The sequence below is a fragment of the Hylobates moloch genome, unplaced genomic scaffold, assembly GCF_009828535.3.
Source record: "Hylobates moloch isolate HMO894 unplaced genomic scaffold, HMol_V3 SCAFFOLD_3, whole genome shotgun sequence".
NCBI lineage: Eukaryota > Metazoa > Chordata > Mammalia > Primates > Hylobatidae > Hylobates > Hylobates moloch.
Genome location: NW_026652278.1, coordinates 83,554,502 through 83,573,963, shown reverse-complemented (window position 1 = coordinate 83,573,963; position 19,462 = coordinate 83,554,502). Strand labels below are relative to the sequence as shown.

At 52.3% G+C, this 19,462-nt stretch overlaps 1 protein-coding gene across 4 annotated transcripts in view; it reads left to right on the top strand.

The window, feature by feature from the left end:
- The first annotated feature begins 3,187 nt into the window (after positions 1 to 3,187).
- Positions 3,188 to 19,462, top strand: part of OGDHL (oxoglutarate dehydrogenase L) — a 30,265-nt gene continuing 13,990 nt past the window's right edge. Inside the window, exons 1-10 of one of the 4 annotated variants that reach the window (XM_032142250.2) lie at positions 3,188 to 3,272; positions 6,993 to 7,197; positions 8,638 to 8,808; positions 12,849 to 12,951; positions 13,341 to 13,456; positions 13,608 to 13,762; positions 14,608 to 14,754; positions 15,778 to 15,868; positions 18,457 to 18,636; positions 18,788 to 18,916. In XM_032142250.2, the coding sequence (XP_031998141.1) occupies positions 6,994 to 7,197; positions 8,638 to 8,808; positions 12,849 to 12,951; positions 13,341 to 13,456; positions 13,608 to 13,762; positions 14,608 to 14,754; positions 15,778 to 15,868; positions 18,457 to 18,636; positions 18,788 to 18,916 (1,296 nt within the window). In that variant the 5' untranslated portion in view covers positions 3,188 to 3,272; position 6,993. Of the gene's footprint in view, positions 3,273 to 3,378; positions 3,543 to 6,992; positions 7,198 to 8,637; positions 8,809 to 12,848; positions 12,952 to 13,340; positions 13,457 to 13,607; positions 13,763 to 14,607; positions 14,755 to 15,777; positions 15,869 to 18,456; positions 18,637 to 18,787; positions 18,917 to 19,462 lie in introns of those variants that run through there. The other 3 variants (XM_058436488.1, XM_058436487.1, XM_032142260.3) reach the window with 3 other exon arrangements.

The window sequence follows — 19,462 nt, the reverse complement described above, 5'->3', positions numbered from 1 at the left end:
GGAGGCCAAGGCGGGCAGATCACTTGAGGTCAGGAGTTCAAGACCAGCCTAGTCAACATGGTGAAATCCTGTCTTTACTGAAAATACAAAAATTAGCTGGGCATGCTGGTGTGTGCCTGTAGTCCCAGCTACTTGGGAAGCTGAGGCAGGAGAATCACTTGAATCCAGGAGGCAGAGTTTGCAGTGAGCCAAGATCACGCCATTGCATTCCAGCTTAGGTGACAGAGCAAGACTCCACTTCAAAAAAAGAAAGATTTTCAAATTCATTTATCAGTTTTATGCAAACTAAAACAAAATATGATTTTTCACCTATCAGATTGGCATAAATGAAAGAAAACTGATAATCTTGGCAAGGATGTAAGGGAGTGGGAACTCAAAAACACTAATGAGGAAGTATTCAGTGGAATGGTCTTACTAGACATTTATTATACATATTAAGTTCTAAGGAATGTATATCTTTTGACCCATTGTTAAACTTAATTTAGAAATCAGGCTGGGCATGGTGGCTCACGCCTATAATCTCAGCACTTGGGAGGCCAAGGCGGGGGGATCATGAGGTCAGGAGTTCAACACCAGCCTGGCCAACGTGATGAAACTCCATCTTTACTAAAAATATAAAAATTAGCCAGGCGTGGTGGCGGGAGCCTGTAATCCCAGCTACTCAGGAGGCTGAGGCAGAAGAATTGCTTGAACCTGGGAGGTGGAGGTTGCAGTGAGCTGAGATCCAGCTACTGCACTCTAGCCTTGGTGACAGAGCAAGACTCCATCTTGAAAAAAAAAAAAAAAGAAAGAAGAAAGAAAGAAAGAAATCAATGTTACCATAGTAGTTTTGCATGTACTAAAGGGAATATATAGGAGGACTCTTTTCTCCTTTTTTTTCTGTAAATGTCAAAAGAAATGGAAATGTTCATTCAATGGGAGAGTCACCATACATCCCTATAATGAATACAACATACCCGTGAAAAAGAATGAGGTGGTCCTACACATACTGAGTTTAAATAAAAATCTTCAAGACAAGGGGAAAAAAGAAACAAGTCATGGAACTATATTCTAGTGTGATCTATTTCATGTTTTTATGTGTATGTTTGTACAAGCATATGGATATAAATACATAAACAATTTTGTAAAAATGTTTGCCAAACTGGCCAGTAGTTATCTCTGGAAGGAAAAAAAAGAGGTGAGGTTGGGGCAGGTGGAAGGGGGCTTTTCACATTTTGTTCTGTATCCTTCTGTATCATTTAAGTTCTGTACAACTAGAATAAATAAAAACTTCCATGTTCTGACACACGTACACACACACACACACACACGCCACAGGCATGGGAAAAAAAGAAAGGTGTCTGTTTCTGAAGATCTCTGTAAAGCCTACAGCCACTGCCACTAATCCTCTCAGGCTTCTGAGAATGGCAGCCATCCTCATGGGAGCGTTGATTGCCCCAAATGTTTGCTTTAATCAATGCAATTAGCAGAACACCAATTAGGCTGGAAGGCTGAAAGGCTCTGAAGCCTTTTGATTTGCAAGAACCTTGTTCCTGCCTGCTGCTCTGTGTCAGGCTTTCCATCTTTCTTAATCGGTGACTCTGACTTGTAAACTTTTCCACTATTCCCCCAAACTGCATCTTCTCCTTTTCCCTAGCTCGCTGAGAAGTTCCACTGTGCCCAAATCACTAAAGCCAGACACCTGTGAGTTATCTATGTCTCCACCCTCATATCTGGTCAACCACTAAACCCCATGGAGCTGATCCCCATAAATCTCTCAAATCTGGCCACCTTACTCCGTCTCTACGGCAAGTACATTACTGCCTCTCACCTGGAATTTGAATTTTGAAACACAGAACAGCCTTGAAGAGACAGTTCCTCTATGGCTCAGCCCTGCTTCCTGAAGTAAATTTTTCAGCTTTCCTCTGATTCTGTGAGTTGCCTTATATACAACCTTTGTATCAAGTCGTTTTCGGTTGAAGCTAGCCAGGTCATTTTTGGTGCTTGTGTCCAAAGAATTCCCAATGAACCCTGCCCTTCTGCACCAGATAAAATCTTACTCACCCTTCAGGATCCAAGTCAAGTGTCCGTTTACTCACTCATTCATTCACTCAACAAATATTTACTGAAAAATACCATGAGCTAGTGCTGTGTTAAGTGCTGAAGATTCTTGACCACATGAATCCCTAACTATCTCCAAATAAAGAACTTTTGGGGGACTTCAGGTGCAGAAGTTAGTTGTATTCTTTTCTTCGTGGCACTCTGTCAGCATTGATCTGGGTAATTGATTAATTACCTCATATCCACATTCCCCATCCTCCTCCCTCGACAAGCAACCATATTAATTGGTTTGATATGTATTTGAATGTATTCTTGTGAAGTGCATACTGTAGTTTTGAGATTAAAATTCAAGAGTGTAAGTGTAGAAGCGGAGAAGCCAGTTAGGAGGCTGCTGCGATAATCCAGGAGAGAGTTGATGGCAACTTGAACCACAGGTGTGTTACGCTCCTATGCAAGAGAGCCCTGCATTTAAATGAGAACAAAACCCAACAGAAAGCTGAAAAAAATGCAACAGAAAACCCCAAACTAACAAATAACGGGAGATGCAAATCGTTGATAACGAGTGAAATGCAGATTAAAACAATAACAGGACATTGCATCTGCTATTCTGATAATAATTAGAAAACTGATCTCTATCCCAGAGAAAGTTCCACGCAGGATCCTAAGGGTATGTGTATGAAGAAGTTCATTGCAGCCTTGTTTGTGGCCACAGGGTGGTGAGGACAGCCTGGGTCACCATCACTGGGAGGATGAATCAGTAAAATGTGTATCAGATTTGGGGTAAGCACTTTTCACGCATTATCTCATCTTTTTTTCAAAACATCCCTAAGATAGTGGAACTTTTCATAGCATTCCCATTTTACAGACGACAAAACAAAACCTATCCTCTCCTACACACAAAGGCTGCTTGTCCTCTGGTACATCCGTCCTAGTTTTAGGACGAGCACATGGAGTTCAGGGCCTCAGCCCCACCCTGCGGTCTCAGAGAGAAGTCCCCCCTTCGGCCGTGGGCGACCTCGGGCCTGGGCCGCCAGCACCGTGGACAGCGCCAGGCGCGGGGCGGGGCGTCCAAGGAGACGTCACGACGCGCGGAGTCTCAGGGGCGCGCGCCCGTGGGCGGCTGCGTCACGTGACCCAGGTAATTGGCACGGCGCGCGCGCAGCCCTTCCGCGCAGCCCCCTGACCTGCAGCCTCCGGACCTCGCTGCAGCGCGGACCCCGCCCGCCCGCCCGGTGAGCGCGGCGGCCCGCCCCCTCCCGGTGCCTGCGCCGCTGCTTCTCCTGCCGTCCTGGGGACCGGCCCCGCAGCTCCTCTCTCCCCGGTCCTGGGGCGCCGCTGCCCGCAGCCCTGAGTCTGGCCCCGCCGGGGGGAGGGGGAGGAGGAACAGACCGTGACCTTGGCTCCGACCTTGGCTGGCCGTGGCCTCCCCCGGGACCCCCAGCCCATCGCGCACGTACCACCCGGCTAGTCCAGGGTCCTGCGCAGAGGAGCGGGTGCTCGCGGTGGGTTTCTCCAGCCCGAGGACTTCAGACTGCCCCGCGCCTTCCGTGGCCAGGGGAGGGCCCGGAGCTGCGAGAGCTGTGCGGGGGATGGGGAGGGTGAGCGCTGTGCACCTGGCGGGACCCGTAGGCAGCTTCGGACTACCAAGGACCCTAATAGACGGTTTTAACCGCGGTCTGCGATTACAGATGAGAAAACTGAGGCCCGAGAGAGGGCGGCATGGCCTGAGGTCGCTGCTGGCATGGGAAGAGCTTCTTCCGCCCCCAGGGAGATGTGGGAGGGGGACGGGGTAATCCCGAGGCCACAGCAGGCTGCAGTACGCATTCGCCGAACCGGAGAGACCTTTTGACGCCCCTGGGCCACCTGGCTCATGCAGGCCCTAGCAGCCCCTCCCCAGTGTCTTGGAACAGGCCCCATCTAATTAGAATTGCGGTTTGTTGCTGAGCAAAAGCTCATCCGCTTCTCAGAAAGTGGGGTCAGAGTAGACCTGCTGAGAGAATCCAGGCTCTGCTGCTGCCCAGCTTAGAGGGCCCTCTGGGGAGAACCGTTCCCGGCCTCTGTTTACTGATCTCTGCAATGGGTGCATTAGGGAGTAGTCCTCACTAGGGCACTCCAGACAGGGTCATGTGTGTGGGAGTCTTAGTGGCCATGGTGTCGGCAGTTTTCTGGGGTTGGGTTGAGGTTCTGAGGTTGGGTTGGGGATGCTGTGTGACCTTGTCCCCAGAGAAGAGACCCCCAAGAGATACCCAGGGCAACTCTGCTGGAGTCTGGACTGGGCAGGGGGTTGCACAGGGTACCTGACTCTCACTCCTTGTTGCTGTCCTTGACTGTATGGGCAGGAACTAGCAGGGCTGGCTTGGGCTCTGGCTCTAGATACTGGGCCCTCACGCCCTGCTGGGATGCAGGTGGGGATTGGTGGCAGGCTGCCCTCCTGCCAGGCTGGGTCAAGGCCACAGCAGTGCCCAATGGCCAACCCAGACTGTTTAGTGTTTATAAAACAGTGTTCCTGCACCGGGCCATTCTGGACACAGCCAGACTTTGTCCCTATCTGGCTCAAACTGCCCCATTCCCCTGTGGGGGTGGGAGTGGGGCTGGCAGAGGGAGCAGCTCTGGCTCAGCTGATGGGAACTGCATCGCTAAGAGAAATCTGGCTTACATATTGACTGCAGTGATCAGGGCACAGTCGCTGGAACCACACACAGCCCTGTCACTCACCAGCTTAGGCAGTTTAGCCTCTTGCACCTCAGTTTCTCTGTTTATAAAGTGGAACTGATATGAGTGCCCACCCCATGGGATGTTGAGAGGATTAAATGAGCTCAGTATCTGTCCTAGAATCAGTGCTCCTGACGGTGCCTATTATGTTTGTTCCCATGACGATGGTCTTGGTATCTAGTTTCCTTTGCCATAGACTGGGGATGATAAAGCGTCCTGGATTGTGGATTCTTTCAGATGCTCTAGAAGATTCTCCCTGATGCTTTAGGAGCTCCTGGGCCCAGTGGCCAGCTGGGCTGGCACGACCTTCTCTTTGCCCAGGCCTCTGGGATGGTCAGAGGCGGAACAGGAGTTGGGACCCTGGCTGCCTGACACCAGAGCTCATGCCTGGCACTTGGAGAGGTGCTGCTCTCAGAGGAGCTGGCCCCGAGTGCCCCGCACTCTAGGGCTTGGCATCATTGGCTCATGGGCTGGGCCACATGGCCCGAAGCCTCAGGGGCTGAGCATGTGGGAGGGAAGCTTGGGGCACTCAGAGGCTCCCAAGCTCACCTCCCTCCTCCCCGCAGTGGAATCTTTTTTGTTTTGAAAATGTTCTCTGTTCAGGCTTGCTGCTGGTTGCCCCAGGAGCTTGTCCTCCCTCCATCGAGGTGACATCACCCCTTTCCTCTGGCTCATGTGAGTTAGAAGGAGGGCTGTGCCCTGCCCTCTGGTGGGGCCTGACCTTTTGTGGAAAGTCCAGCCAGTGAGTTTCTGGTGACGTGGTTGAGCTGATGGCAGGGGTGAGGCAGAAGGGTGCAACAGGTGGCCTGTTGGCTGAGCACACCTGACCAGGAGCATTGGCTCAGGGCCCGGCCTGGACAGTACTTGGAAGCCAGTTATACCCCAGAATGCACATTTTCTGGGGCCTGAGCTGTCCAGGGGTAGGGGACTCCTCCTGCCTGGGCAACCCCTGGTGGGGTGGTTCTTGCACCCCGCTTACAAGCTGGGCGGTCTGGGCAGGAGGGCATTAGCTGGTATTCACAGGGAGCTGCTCTATGTCCAGGCAGTGGTTGTGCTGGAGCGGAGGAGGGGGTTCTGCTCACAGTTGTAGGGTGGGGAACAGAGGTCCCACTTTACACATCATATGTAGGATGAGGTGGCAGGAGTATGGGGTGATCTGGGACCTCAGTGGGCCCTATCAACCCCTAACCTGCCTGGATAGGGATATTTGGGGGTTCTCCAGGATTGGCAGAGGCTCTTAGAACTCTTATCCTCTGCAGAATGCAGAAAGCCCCCATCACTGAAAGCCCAAGATTTAGATATTTTCCCTGGGAAGGCACAGGTGACAGAGTGAGGTGAGATGAGCTGCAGGGCCTGGTTCCCCCTGGTCTGGGTGGGCTTCCAGTCTGTACCTGCCTGGGCTGTTAGCTGTCTTGAGTGGCGCTGGTCCTGGGTGTAAGCTCTCAGGGTGTCCAGAGTATAGGAGCCAGAGAGGGCAGCTCCAGTCCAAGGGCTGGGCTGGGCCTGGGGCTGCCTTCCATTCTACTCTTCCTGCCCCTCCAGACCTTAGCCCTTCCTGCAATGAAGTGGGCCATTGTTGGGCCTAGTGTCACCAGCCTTCTGGCTGGGCCTGGGAGAGAGGGCACTCTGGGCCAGGATTGCAGTCGCAGGGAGTCACTGGTCACTTTTGGTCTCAATGACTAGAGCCACAGCCCTCCTGAGATAGTGTGCCTCTATCATCCCCTGACACCTGTGCTCACTGGATGCTTTTGTCCCTGCTTTTCCCTGACCATGCATGACACACCTGACCCCTGGAGGACTCCCTGCCCTGGTTCTAGGGTGGTGGGCCTGAGACCCACTCCTTCTTGGTGGTACTCCCTGCACCTGCCCTGTGGCTCTCCGAGTGGGCTCCAGGACCTAGGTTGGGTGCTCCCTGAGGCAGAGCCTGGGGAGTTCATGTCTCTGCACAGGCTTTGGGGACTATCAGGGAAGGAGTGTGGTCTGGGATGAGTGGGGCACAGCAGGGCTGGGGCTCAGGGCTGTTTGATATCTATTGATAGAGTTTACTGAGCTGGGGGCTCCCACCAGACAGTAAGCCGAGGGAGCTGGGAGAGTGTCACATTCCCAGTCTCATCACTGCCTAGCCCGGCACCGTCTGCCCAGTGGGAATGACGAGTGCTGACGAGCAGACAGTGGCTTGGTAGAGCCTCTTCCTCTCTTGGTCCTGCCATTTATGCCTCTCCTTCATTGCCTGTGTCCAGAATGAGTCAGCTGAGGCTGCTGCCGTCCCGTCTTGGGGCACAGGCTGCAAGGCTCCTGGCTGCACATGACGTCCTGGTGTTTGGCTGGCGCAGCAGGTCCTCTGGGCCACCGGCCACCTTCCCAAGCAGCAAAGGTGGAGGCGGCTCCAGTTACATGGAGGAGATGTACTTCGCCTGGTTGGAAAACCCCCGGAGTGTCCACAAGGTCAGCACACCCACCCTACCCTGGGCCACTGCAAGGGTGGGAAGCCCTTGGGGGCCGGGCTGTGGCAGGGCAGTGGGGAGAAGCAGCTTGCCTGCTGTGTGATCCTGGGCAGGTTTCTTTGCCTCTCAGGTCCTCAGTCATCAAAGCCTGTTGCTTTCCCGTTGCTGAATCAGCCAGTGGGTGGTGGTTTTGATTGAGAGGCCCTGGCCATGCCCTGCTCAGCCACACCTGAGCCGTGCCGTGCCCCTTTGTTGTGCTCTGCCGTCTCCATATGCCCCCTTGTATGTAATTAGGGACATACGTGTTTGTGTATGTATTGATCTGATAAAATAAACACTTGCTGATAGTAAAGAAAAAAATTAAATCATATGGGAGGGTGAAAAGTGAAGTTGTTCTCTGACCCCTTCACCTGCAGTGGAAAGCAGTGCAGTCACGTGATCCAAAGCCAGAAGGTATAAGAAGTTACACAGTCAGAAAGCTCCCTCCTAATCTATCCTCATCTGCTCAGTTCCCACTGTCCCCCAACTTAGTGTCCTCTATATCCTTTCCAAGACTTGCATTAGGTAAACTTACTGCAAATGTAACTCTGGATTTGTCTCCCTTTATGCAAAAGTAACCTGTAACACATACTATTTTGCTCCCTGATGTTTTGCTTGGTGATGTATCTCCAAGATCTTTCCATATCAGTACATGAAGAGCCTCACTGTTCACTCTGTCCAGCTGTGTAGTATTCCATTGCATGTATGTGCCACCCCTATTCCTGCTGATGGACATCTGGTTCATTTCTAGTCTCTGGCTGTGGCGAACAGTGCTGCAGTGCATCATCTTACACCTTCATCATCTTGCACCTACAGAGCCATCTGTAGGGTAAATTCCCCAAAGTGGAATAGTTGGGTCCAGGAGTGGCTGTGTATAGTTTTGATGGGTATTGCCAAGTTGCTTTCCATGGGGATTGTACCAACTGAGTCTCCCACCAGTGCCGTATGGGAGTGCACGGAGGAAAGCGCTTTTACACTGTTCTTCTGGAAAACACATGCAAATGCCTGTGTGTGTTCACATCTGCTTTTTGCTTCTACACAGAGAGTAGCAGCCATACCTCCTCTTCTGCTTCATTCACTTTAAAACATATCTTGGCAATATTCCATATCCACAATACTGAAAGCACCTTTTTAAAAGACTGTGTAATCTTCCAGATTCTAAATGTAAAATCATTATTTAGCCAGTTTTCTATGGATAGCCATGTAGGTTGTTTTCACATTGTCAATTTTTATAAATAGTTCTGTAGGGAACATCCTTGTATGTACACCTAGGCACCCTGGGAAGGCCCTGAGAACTGTGGTCCTCAAGGAAGACCTGACACTCCCTGGGGACTCAGCCTGGGCCACCCCTGACTCTTCCCAGGCCCTGACCTGGCTGCGTTCTTGTTTCTGCCCTGCCTAGTCCTGGGACAGCTTCTTCCGGAAAGCCAGCAAGGAAGCCTTTTCTGGCTCTGCTCAGCCACGGCCCCCTTCTGTTGTCCATGAGAGCAGGTCTGCAGTCTCAAGTCGGACCAAGACCAGCAAGTTGGTGGAGGACCACCTGGCCGTGCAGTCCCTGATCCGGGCATACCAGGTGAGGGGCAGCTGAGGCACAGCCTGGGAGGCTGCACTGGCTCCTGGGGTGTGGCCAGGCACTGAAGGGAAGGGGTCTCAGCTCCAACATCATCTCCCCAGAGAGCCCTTCTCCTTGTCCTCTACTGAGCGGCACCCACTCCTCTAGCCAGTGTTTGCCGCATCACCATTCAGAGCACTTTACCACCCGCTTGAATTTTTTTTTGTGCATACTGACTTGTGTGCTTGTGGTCTGCCCCTTGCACACACCATGCCCCGAGTACGTGGAGGAGCACTTAGTAAGGGATCAATTCCAAAGCCTGTTGAATGAGGGGTGAGTAGATTGACCCTTGTTAATTCTGTTTTCTCCTCTAGAATGGGCATCCCAGGAGAACAGGGACTGATACAGCAGGTGCCTAATTCATGTTTATGGAATGAATGGTTCAGTAAACAATTCTCCCCCACCAGTTGCTCCTCCTGGAGACTTAGGCTCTCCCAGGCTGGGCCCCTGCTCTGTCAGAGTCCCGGTGATGGTCTGTGTTTTTGGTCTTGACCAGACAGGACTAATTGGAGGACTGCTGTGGTGTTCAGGCCATAACAAGCGTAATCATTTGGAATATCTCTGGGAACTGCTGGCAGGAGGTATTCCGTCAGGGAAATGTGAGGCTGCAGCAAGCCACAGCAAGGCTAGGGTACGAGGGGCATTAGCAAATGGAAAGAATGCTTTGCCTCTGAATGAGGTGCCCAATGTGTGGGATGGAACGGAGTTCCCTGTACACCACCCACCTGGGGATGGAAGAGGGAAGGTGAACAGGGTCGGGTTCCCTTCTGGCCTGAGGACCCATCAATTGTGGGCCACCTAGGAGCAAACAGCAGCTATTGTGTATTGTGTCTTTCCTGGCTGGCTGAAAGAAGCAGACAGCGATCTAACCATTGACTTCAAAAATGAAGAACAAGGTTGTAAAACTGTATGTTAAATACAGGGGAACGTTCAGGGTGCTGCCTGAGGGCCTTATCTTCTAAGCACAGGTCTCAGCCCTTCAGTAGCTCTTTGTTCTTTGATTAACCAAGACGAGACATTAGAGAGTTTTCCTGGCAGGGTGGCCTCTGGATTCAGGTGTGTTACTCTCTTGTGCCTGGTGTGGATGAGCTCCCACCAGGAGGGCTGCAGCCCCTTACAGGCCAGTAGCAGGCACAGCTGTGGTTAGAATCACCTACACACTGTACTGAAAAAAAAAAAAAAACAACACTGTATTATTATAAGCATTTTCAAACATATAAAAGGCAGAAGGATAGTGTAGTGAGCCCACCACCCATCAATCATGGCCAGCCTTGTTTCATCAATTTCCCCCTTAGCCCCCGCTCACTGCTGATTATTTTGAGGCAGATCCCAGATATAGCATTTCATTCATTGAACATTTCAGTATGTATGTCTAGAGAAAAGCGCTCCTTAAAAAATGTGCCATGATACCATTATGACATCTAAACATAGTAATGCCTAATATCAAATATGCAGTTGACATTTGTGTTTGCCTTTTGTCCTGTGCTTTCTTTTTTTCTTTTTAGATGGAGTTTTATTCTGTCACCCAGGCTAGAGTGCAGTGATGCAATCTCAACTCACTGTAACCTCTGCCCCATGTGGTCAAGTGATTCTCCTGGCTCAGCCTCCTGAGTAGCTGGGATTACAGGTGCTTGCCACCACGCCTGGCTGATTTTTGTGTTTTCAGTTGAGACGGGGTTTCACCATGTTGGCCAGGCTGGTCTTGAATTCCTGACCTCAAGTGATCTGCCCGCCTTGGCCTCCCAAAGTGCTGGGATTACAGTGTGAGCCATTGCACCCAGCCTGTGCTTTCTTTTTACTGCTTCTTTGAAGCAGGATCCAGCTAAATCCACAGGTTGCAATAGGCTGATGTGGCTCTTACGTCTCTTGTACTTTGCAGGTTGCTCTCTGTTTTTTTTTATGATGTGGAAAAACCAGGTGGTTTGTCCTGTAGGGTTTTCCTGAGTCTGGATTTTGCTGATGGCTTCCTCATGATGTCATTTCATCTGTCCCATTGTCCCATGTAATTTCTGTACTTTGATAATTAGATCTAGAAGCTCAATCCCATAGACATTTGATTTTTTTTTTCAAAATCAGCTTCCTGGTGGTGATGGTGATGGCACTTGAGCAGTTAGCAGCTGTGGATAGTGATTTCCCAGATCCATTAACTCACTAGGAGTTGCAAAAATGGTGATATGCCAATTCTGTTTTCCCTTCTTTATTAACTGAAGTCCCGCTATCAGGAGAAACTTCCGTTTGTTAACTCTGTTTATCCTGAGGTGCAGATTGTATAGGAAAGACAGGATCACTGCTTGATTTTTTTCTTTTATTCAGTGATTTTCAAAATTATGAGGTGATTCCCTAGCACACTCCAAAAGTGACTAATGAAAGTTTATCTTCCTTTGTTTGGATTCATATGAATGCATGAGTGTAAACATATTTGATGAGTTTCAATCTGCTGTAGATATACTGTCCTTATAGTTGCTCAAAACTTGTCCTTATTCCCAGCACTCGTGGTGTTTGAACACTGCCTTGATGTCAGTATAACAAGATGCTCCAAGCTCAGCTTGTACATTTCTGCCTATTCCGGAACTGTCCAGGTCTCTGGCTGTTTCCTGCTATTGGTTTGATCATTACTTCTGGGCCTTTTCAGGAATCAGAGCCGGGAAAGGGTTTATACTGATGCTTCTAACGTGCTGCAAATGTGGGATTTGGGGTTTGTCCTTGACGCTGTCAATCTTATGGCACCATTGCCTTTTAGATATGCCAAAAACAGAGGTTCTCAAAGATGCCAGTACAATGGCTTGTTTGATTTCCCACAGCTCACATGCAACAATCTTAGAATAACGGTTCTTTTTTTTTTTTTTTTTTGAGACGGAGTTTCTCCTTGTAGCCCAGGCTAGAGTGCAGTGGTGCGACCTCAGATCACTACAGCCTCCACTTCCCAGATTCAAGCAATTCTCCTGCCTCATCCTCCCAAGTAGCTGGGACTACAGGCATGTGCTGCCACGCCCAGCTGATTTTGTATTTTTAGTAGAGACAGGGTTTCACCATGTTGGTCAGGCTGGTCTCGAACTCCTGACCTCAGGTGATCCACCCACCTTAGCCTCCCAAAGTGCTAGGATTACAGGTGTGAGCCACTGTGCCCAGCTAGCATAACAATTCTAACGCTATTACGACTGACTGGTAATAAAAAAGACTTTATGAGTTTTTTTCTGTTTGTCTTTAGGGAATATTCCATTAGTCAATTGGAATAGTTTCTTTCTGTGTATTTATGTCACTAAGTGGACGTATTTATTCATTTGATTCATTTCACTTTCAATTTTTAAGACTTAATTTTATTTTATAATAATGTAAAATATTTACTAGGTTTGAAAGTCAAATCTTCAAAGCAAGATAAGTTCTTAAAAATCTGGCTCCTAGCCCTGCCCCTCTATCCTATTTTGTCCCCTCCCCTAGATGATAATTTTTCTTATGTTATGGTTTTTAAAATTTTATGATTTGCCCTTGTAATGCATATATTTATTTGTGTCTCCTGTTTATTAGATAATATGTAGTTCACCATACACACTTTGCTAGAATTTGCTTTTTTGCTTAACAATATTTTTTGGAGACTACCTTGTAGTATCAGATGGGGATTTTTCTTCTTCCTTTTAATGGCTCCGGAGTGCTCTGCTGTGTGGATCACCCATATCCATGCACCAATCTCCTGCTGATGGACAGTGGGGAAGTTTCTAGAATTTCACTATTACTGATAGCACCGCAGTGAACACCTTCGTGCGTAGGTCTTTTTCCTGTTTTTGCCAGGTGCATGTTGTACTTCTAAACCAGGTTGAGCTCCTGCCACCTTACTGGCTGTGGCTGGGGTCTCACAAGCAGCAGTGAAGTCGCTGCGGGGCAGAGACATGGGGAAGCTTAACATTTGGAAATGGGAAGAGAGGGGCTGGGGCCCAGAGCCTTACCCTGGAGGAGGTCTGTCCAGCTGGGTCCCAGCCCCACCCTGCTCTTTTCCCTCCTCCCAGATCCGGGGTCACCATGTGGCCCAGCTGGACCCCCTGGGCATTCTGGATGCAGACCTGGACTCCTTCGTGCCGTCAGACTTGATCACAACCATTGATAAACTGGGTAAGAGCCTTTGTCAGGACGGCCATGGCAGTGCTGTGTGGGTGGCCCAGTAAGGGGCCCATGGGCCCTGGGGACAGCCTGATCCTCGGGAATCCATGGAGCTGGGGGAGCAGCCCGCAGGGCCTCCTTTCCACCTTGCCTGTGTACTGCCTGTTGTTCCTGAGAAGGACGCCTGCCACTTTCCCTAGCTTGTGCCCCATGTGTTCAAGCCCGAGAGGCTTGTCCACCCTGCCTCCCTGGGCTCACTCTCACTTCTGCTACCCAGGCCGGACCCAGAGGGAGGGCACTGGGGATACTGGGAGGTCTGGTGAGACTGCGGGGCTCTACCTGGGCCTGACCTCCCTCCCTCCACTCTGCTGCCCGGGGCTCGGCCACATCTCCTTCTCCAGCCTTCTATGACCTGCAGGAGGCTGACCTTGATAAGGAGTTCCAGCTGCCGACGACCACCTTCATTGGGGGCTCTGAAAACACCCTCTCTCTGCGGGAGATCATTCGGCGCCTGGAGGTGAGCACAGGCGGGTGTGTGGGGTGCAGCTGAAGCAGCTCTTCCGAGCTCGCCAGAGGACGGGAAGGCACTGTCTTTTTTGTTCCAGACAGCAGGGATGTCAGCCATCCCTCTTCCCCGCTCCTCATGGGGTCCCAATGTGTCTCCCCAGAACACCTACTGCCAGCACATTGGCCTGGAGTTCATGTTCATCAACGATGTGGAGCAGTGCCAGTGGATCCGGCAGAAGTTTGAGACCCCTGGTGTGATGCAGTTCTCCAGCGAGGAGAAGCGGACACTGCTGGCCCGGCTGGTGCGCTCCATGAGGTTGGCACCACCCGGAGGGCCAAGTGGCTGGAGGTCCTGCTCCAGGGCTCTATGAGACGTTCCACACCCTGCCTAAGAGAGCAGGAGGGTGCCACAGGAAGGCAGGACTGGATCGGCCTCACCGCTGGCTCCAGGGAGGAGAGTTGGGACCAGGTGTTTAGGCAGTTTGGCCAAGAGCTGGCCCAAGGCAGAGCGGGTCAGGTGGGCAGGGATGAGGCTCTAGGAGAACAAGACAGCAGGGACACTGAGCAAGGCCAGAAGTGGTGGGAAGTGGCTGTGGGAATGTTTGGGCAGAAAATTTTCCCTGGTGTGGAGTGAGTGTGGCCGTACCACCTGTCTTTCACTGGACTTTTCTGAAGCTGGGTCCCCCAGGGCTGCAGGGGCTAGGGGAGTACCTGACTCAGCTGCTGGATGCAAAGTGGATTCCTGAGCAGCGAGGTGCGGGCTGGAGTTTGGATCCGGCTGGGTGGAGATCTTTGGGACTTGGCGAAGAGAGCCCTTGGAGTGTGGCAGGAGGGTAGTGGGGCTAGGAGCGGGTGGGCAGTAGCCTGTTGGAGGAGCTTGGCTATGAGGAAGAGAGAGGGCGGCAGCTGGGAAGGGGTGTAGGCAGAGGCCTTTGGTTCAGCTGGGAAGATGCCTAGCCTCCCCTAACCCGGTGTTCCTTTGCTGGGTGGGACAGGTGTGGTATCCATGGTGGGCCCTGGACCATGTAGATGGAAGGAGGGTTTGTGACTTCCTCTGTCCTCAGCATTCAGCTCGGAGCACTCGTGAACAGCCCCTGTGAGCCCCAGTTCCCTCCCTCTCCATCCCTTTCCCTCTCCTGTCCCCATCCTCTCCCCAAGCAGGTTTGAAGACTTCCTGGCCCGGAAATGGTCCTCAGAGAAGCGGTTTGGCCTGGAGGGCTGTGAAGTGATGATTCCTGCCCTCAAGACCATCATCGACAAATCCAGTGAGATGGGGATCGAGAATGTCATCTTGGGGATGCCACACAGGTGGGTCCCCCTCCCTGCCATGCCTTGCGCATTCTCCTCCAGCCCAGTGGACAGAGGTGGTAGAGATGAGATGGAAATCAGAGCAGAGGTGTTGGTGGGGCCTGGGGGTAGAAGTGGGTTTCCTGGAAAGTTCTGAGTCCTGGGCCTGGCCTGCTCATCACAGAAATTGCCGGGCACTCGGCCAGAGTCACCTGGGGCCGGGTACTAACCAGGTTATCAGGCACCCTCTCTCCCTGGCCATGTTGCCGCTGTCCCTAGCAAGGGTGAGATTTCAGAAAGGGGTGCACCATACTTCTTGAGGTTCCTGTGGACAAGGAGAGGTGGAGGGGTTTCTTCCAGAGAAGGGAGGGCAGGGCCTGGGCAGTTGTTCCCGGGTCGTGTCCCCCACAGGGAGGTTTGTGGAGGTGAGCTGAGGGTCTCTGACCTGGCTGCAAGCTGACTGCGTGTTCCCTTGACCTTGATGAAGATCTGGGAGACTTGCTCAGCAGTGGGGCGTTACCTCTGAGCTGGAGCCTGTGGGGAAGCAGGAGGGGGAATGCAGTCTGGGGGACGGACCTCTGTGGCCAGGGGTCCTGCTGAGTGGGCGTGTGCAGATGTGCAGAGTGGCCTCCCGTGGGGAGGGCCCTGGGCTTGTCCCGTGACCAGGGAGCTGCTTGTGGTTGGGCTAGCCCAGGGCCGCATCAGCATGAGGGCGTCCAAATGCATGGTGCAGGGGTCCCCATCCATGGCTGGTCTGCCAGGACCTTGGGGTTTGTCTGTCATGGGGGGCCTGGGAATGCCCAGTGTCTGGTCAGAGAGTTAGGCAGAGCTGGCCTAGTGGCCTGAGGCAGCAAGGAAGCATGGGGCTTTAGGCCTTGGGCCATTACAGCAGCAGGAGAGGATGGTGCCTGGTGATTGGGTGGCCTGAGGAGGGCTCTGGGCACGAAGGGGCTGTATTAGGCCAGGCCAGGCCTCCACAGCGGGGGAGGGAACCCTGAGGCCTGCGGGCTTTGCCAGGTGAGAGCCCGGCCCCTCTGGCTCCAGGGGAAGGCTGAACGTGCTGGCCAACGTGATCCGCAAGGACCTGGAGCAGATCTTCTGCCAGTTTGACCCCAAGCTGGAGGCGGCGGACGAGGTGGGTGCCATGCCCAGGTCCCGGCACCCTTGGAGAGCTGGGTGTTTGGGAGGTGGACTGGAGAGGGGCTGAGCTGGGAGCTTCCGGGCTGAGATAAACCTTGAGATGGATGCATTGGAGAAGCCTGCAGCAGAGAGGCTGGGTGTTTGCCTGAGGCCCCTAAGGCTTTTTGGAGCAAGGGCTGCAGTCTGTGGTAGCTGGGAGGGCCCTCAGATAATCTGGATCAACCTCCCTGTTTTGAGCTAGGGAAACTGAAGCCCAGAGATGCAAAGGCTTGCTGGAAGTTGCTCAGTTCTGCTCATGTGGCTGTGCCTCCATGTCCAAAGTCCTGTCCACCAGCCAGGAATGACTCCCTTGCTCATTTGTTTGCCCAGCAGAGCCTTGGGAGGTGAGGATGGTTTTCCGTACCCATTGACCTGCTGAGGAAATGTTGTTCCTGCTCCCACCCCCTCCCTGGGAGGCCTTGGCCAGGCCTTCAGCCCCGACTGCCTAGCCTCTTTCTTTGCTTTTCTTTTTGAGATGGAGTTTTGGTCTGGTTTCCCAGGCAGGAGTGCAATGGCGTGATCTTGGCTCACTGCAACCTCTGCCTCCTGGGTTCAAGTGATTCTTCTGCCTCAACCTTCCAAGTAGCTGGGATTACAGGCATGCGCCACCACGCCCGGCTAATTTTTGTATTTTTAGTAGAGATGGGGTTTCGCCATGTTGGTCAGGCTGGTCTTGAACTCCTGACCTCAGGTGATCTGCCTGCCTCGGCCTCCCAAAGTGCTGGGATTACAGGCATGGAGCCACCGCTTCCGGCCAACTGCCTAGCCTCTTTCAAAGTCCTGCCCATCTTCCCTTTCGGTGGCTCTCTGGCTCCTCTGGGCAGTGAGCCTGTCACTCCCTCTTCTGTGTCCCTTTGCCCTCAGGACTATCTCTCCTGCTGTCTCCAGCCTGCTGCCGTGTGTGTGTGTGTGTGTGTGTGTGTGTGTGTGTGTGTGTGTGTGTGGTGTGTGTGTGTGTGTGTGTGTGTGTGTGTGTGTGTGTGTGTGTGTGTGTGGACCCATACCTACTGGCTCCTATCCCAGGTCTTTCTGACATCCTGTTCCTTTTGTTCTAGCACCTTCAGCCTTCTAAGCCTCAGTTTGCTCTTCCATAAAACAGGGATAAAAGTGCATGCCCCAGAATGGTTGCAATGAGTCAAAGATGACCTGTGTGTATACTGGAAAACTTGGCCAAAGGATGTTTAAAATGAAATTACTATTTTTTTTCAACTGAAAAAGAAATTTGATCATTGTGAAAACAACAAAACAGAACAAAGCTAATACAATGAGAATATGTTCCTCAGTGAGACTCCATTCTTGTGGCCAGTTTTGTTTGTGTGCTTCTGTTGTGTTTAGGTGTGTACTTCTAGAAACATTTCATGCTGATACAAACAAACCTCTTTGTCCAGTGCAGACTTATTTGTAAGAGGCCATGGGCATAGCCGTGACGCCGGGTGGCACCTTGCTGTTTTCACTTAACAAGTTGTCATTGTTTCCTGCCTGCACACATGGGCTACCCCAGGCTTCTTACAGCCAGAGCATCCCTCGTGCTGGACATTGGGTTGTTCTAATGAGGGTCCATGCACATGTGTGAGTGAATCTGTTAGATGGTGTCCCGGCAGTGCAGCGGCTGGAGCTAAGGGGGTGGGACTGAATGACCCTCCCAGGAGGTGGCAGCTGTCAGCGAGCCCATCCACAGTGTGTGACGGTGCCAGAGCCCCCACCCCACTTCCTCCCACATGCTCTCGAATCCTTTCATCTTTGCCAATATGATAGGTTCAAAAGAGGATTTTGTTGCAATGCATTTGTTTGTTATGAATTCAGTTGCTTATCTTTTCACATGCTTTTGAGCCATTCATATTTTTCTGTAAATTCCCGCTTGTGGCTTTTGCTCATTTTCCTATGGAGTTTTTGGGCCTTATCTTCCTGATTTGTAAAAGTGTTTTGTACATTGAGGGAATTTGCCCTTTGCCTGCATTTGTTTATGAATATTTTTCTCAGCTTGATTTGTTTCCCCTGTCGCTGGGTGTGGGTTTGCTTCCTCATGGCAAATTTGTCAGAATTTAGGTGTCTTTTGTGTTTTCTGGTCTTAGGATATTGTGTAGAATGCTGTAAGTCTTCCTTGCTTCAGGGTCATAAAATGTTGTGTGTCCCTCATTGCTGCCATTGGTTTGAGGAGTCAGGGGATTCAGCTTCAGCGTTTGCTGGCGGCCTGGCCGAGGGTCTCCGCACTGATGCCTAGGCACTGCCCTTCTCTCCCTGCCTTCCCCGCCGCTGGATGGCTTCCCTGCCGCTGGATGGCCTTCCCCACTCTTATGCTCTCCTGCTCTGTGGTCAGTGTACAGAGAGGCTCTGAGCCAAGGCCCGGGGTCCCTGCCTTCCTCCCTCAGGCCAGTGAGGAGGGGCAGTATGATGAGGAGAGAGGGGTCAGGGACAGCTTGGCCCTCCGAGGCAGTGGGATCTGGGGAATGTGCCAGCCTGACTGTGGGCTGCAGTGCCTGCCTGTGTGTCTGCCTGTCTGATGTGGGAGGGGAGGATCCATCATGTTCCCATCTCCACCTTCAGGGCTCCGGGGACGTCAAGTACCACCTGGGCATGTACCATGAGAGGATCAACCGCGTCACCAACCGGAACATCACTCTGTCCCTGGTTGCCAACCCCTCCCACCTGGAGGCAGTGGACCCTGTGGTGCAGGGGAAGACAAAGGCAGAGCAGTTCTACCGTGGAGATGCCCAGGGCAAGAAGGTGAGCTCACCTAGGAGAGCCCCAAGGACCTGGGCCCTTCAGGGTGGGCCCAGAGGGCTGGGCTGGGCCCTGGGTCTCCACAGTACAGGTGCGGGGCTGGGCTACATGGGCTGGGGCACGCAGCCCCTCCTGGCTCACACCTGCCCTGCAGGTCATGTCCATCCTGGTTCATGGGGACGCCGCCTTTGCTGGCCAGGGCGTGGTATATGAGACCTTCCACCTGAGTGACCTGCCCTCCTACACGACCAATGGTACCGTGCACGTCGTCGTCAACAACCAGGTGAGCGTGTAGGCTCCATGCTGGGCCTCACAGCGTCAGCATCCCTGGAAATCCAGGCAGTAGCTTGGGGGGAAGTGAGATGCTCCTGGCCCTGAGCCCACTGCTGTGCTGCTTACCAGGCAGGACCCTGTTCTTCCCAGCCTTGGTGTCCTGGTCTGTGAAATTGGAAGACACAATAGGGAGGGATAAGTAGGGCTGGAAGGACCAAAGAAGCATCTGTGTAGCGAGTGCCTCATGGAGGCTGGCCGTGTGCAGCCCCGCATGGGCAATCTTAGATACAGGGACCTTGATGCCCTTTCTCTAAGGCAGCTGAGCTTCTAACAGCTCATCTGGAGTCTAGAAAGCCCTGTGTTCACTGCCTTGTTTGCATTAAGTCACGTCATCGTCCTTGAACACTCCCGGGTTCACGCCATTCTCCTGCCTCAGCCTCTCCGAGTAGCTGGGACTACAGGCGCCCGCCACTGCGCCCGGCTAATTTTTTGTATTTTTAGTAGATCGATCTCCTGACCTCGTGATCCGCCCGCCTCGGCCTCCCAAAGTGCTGGG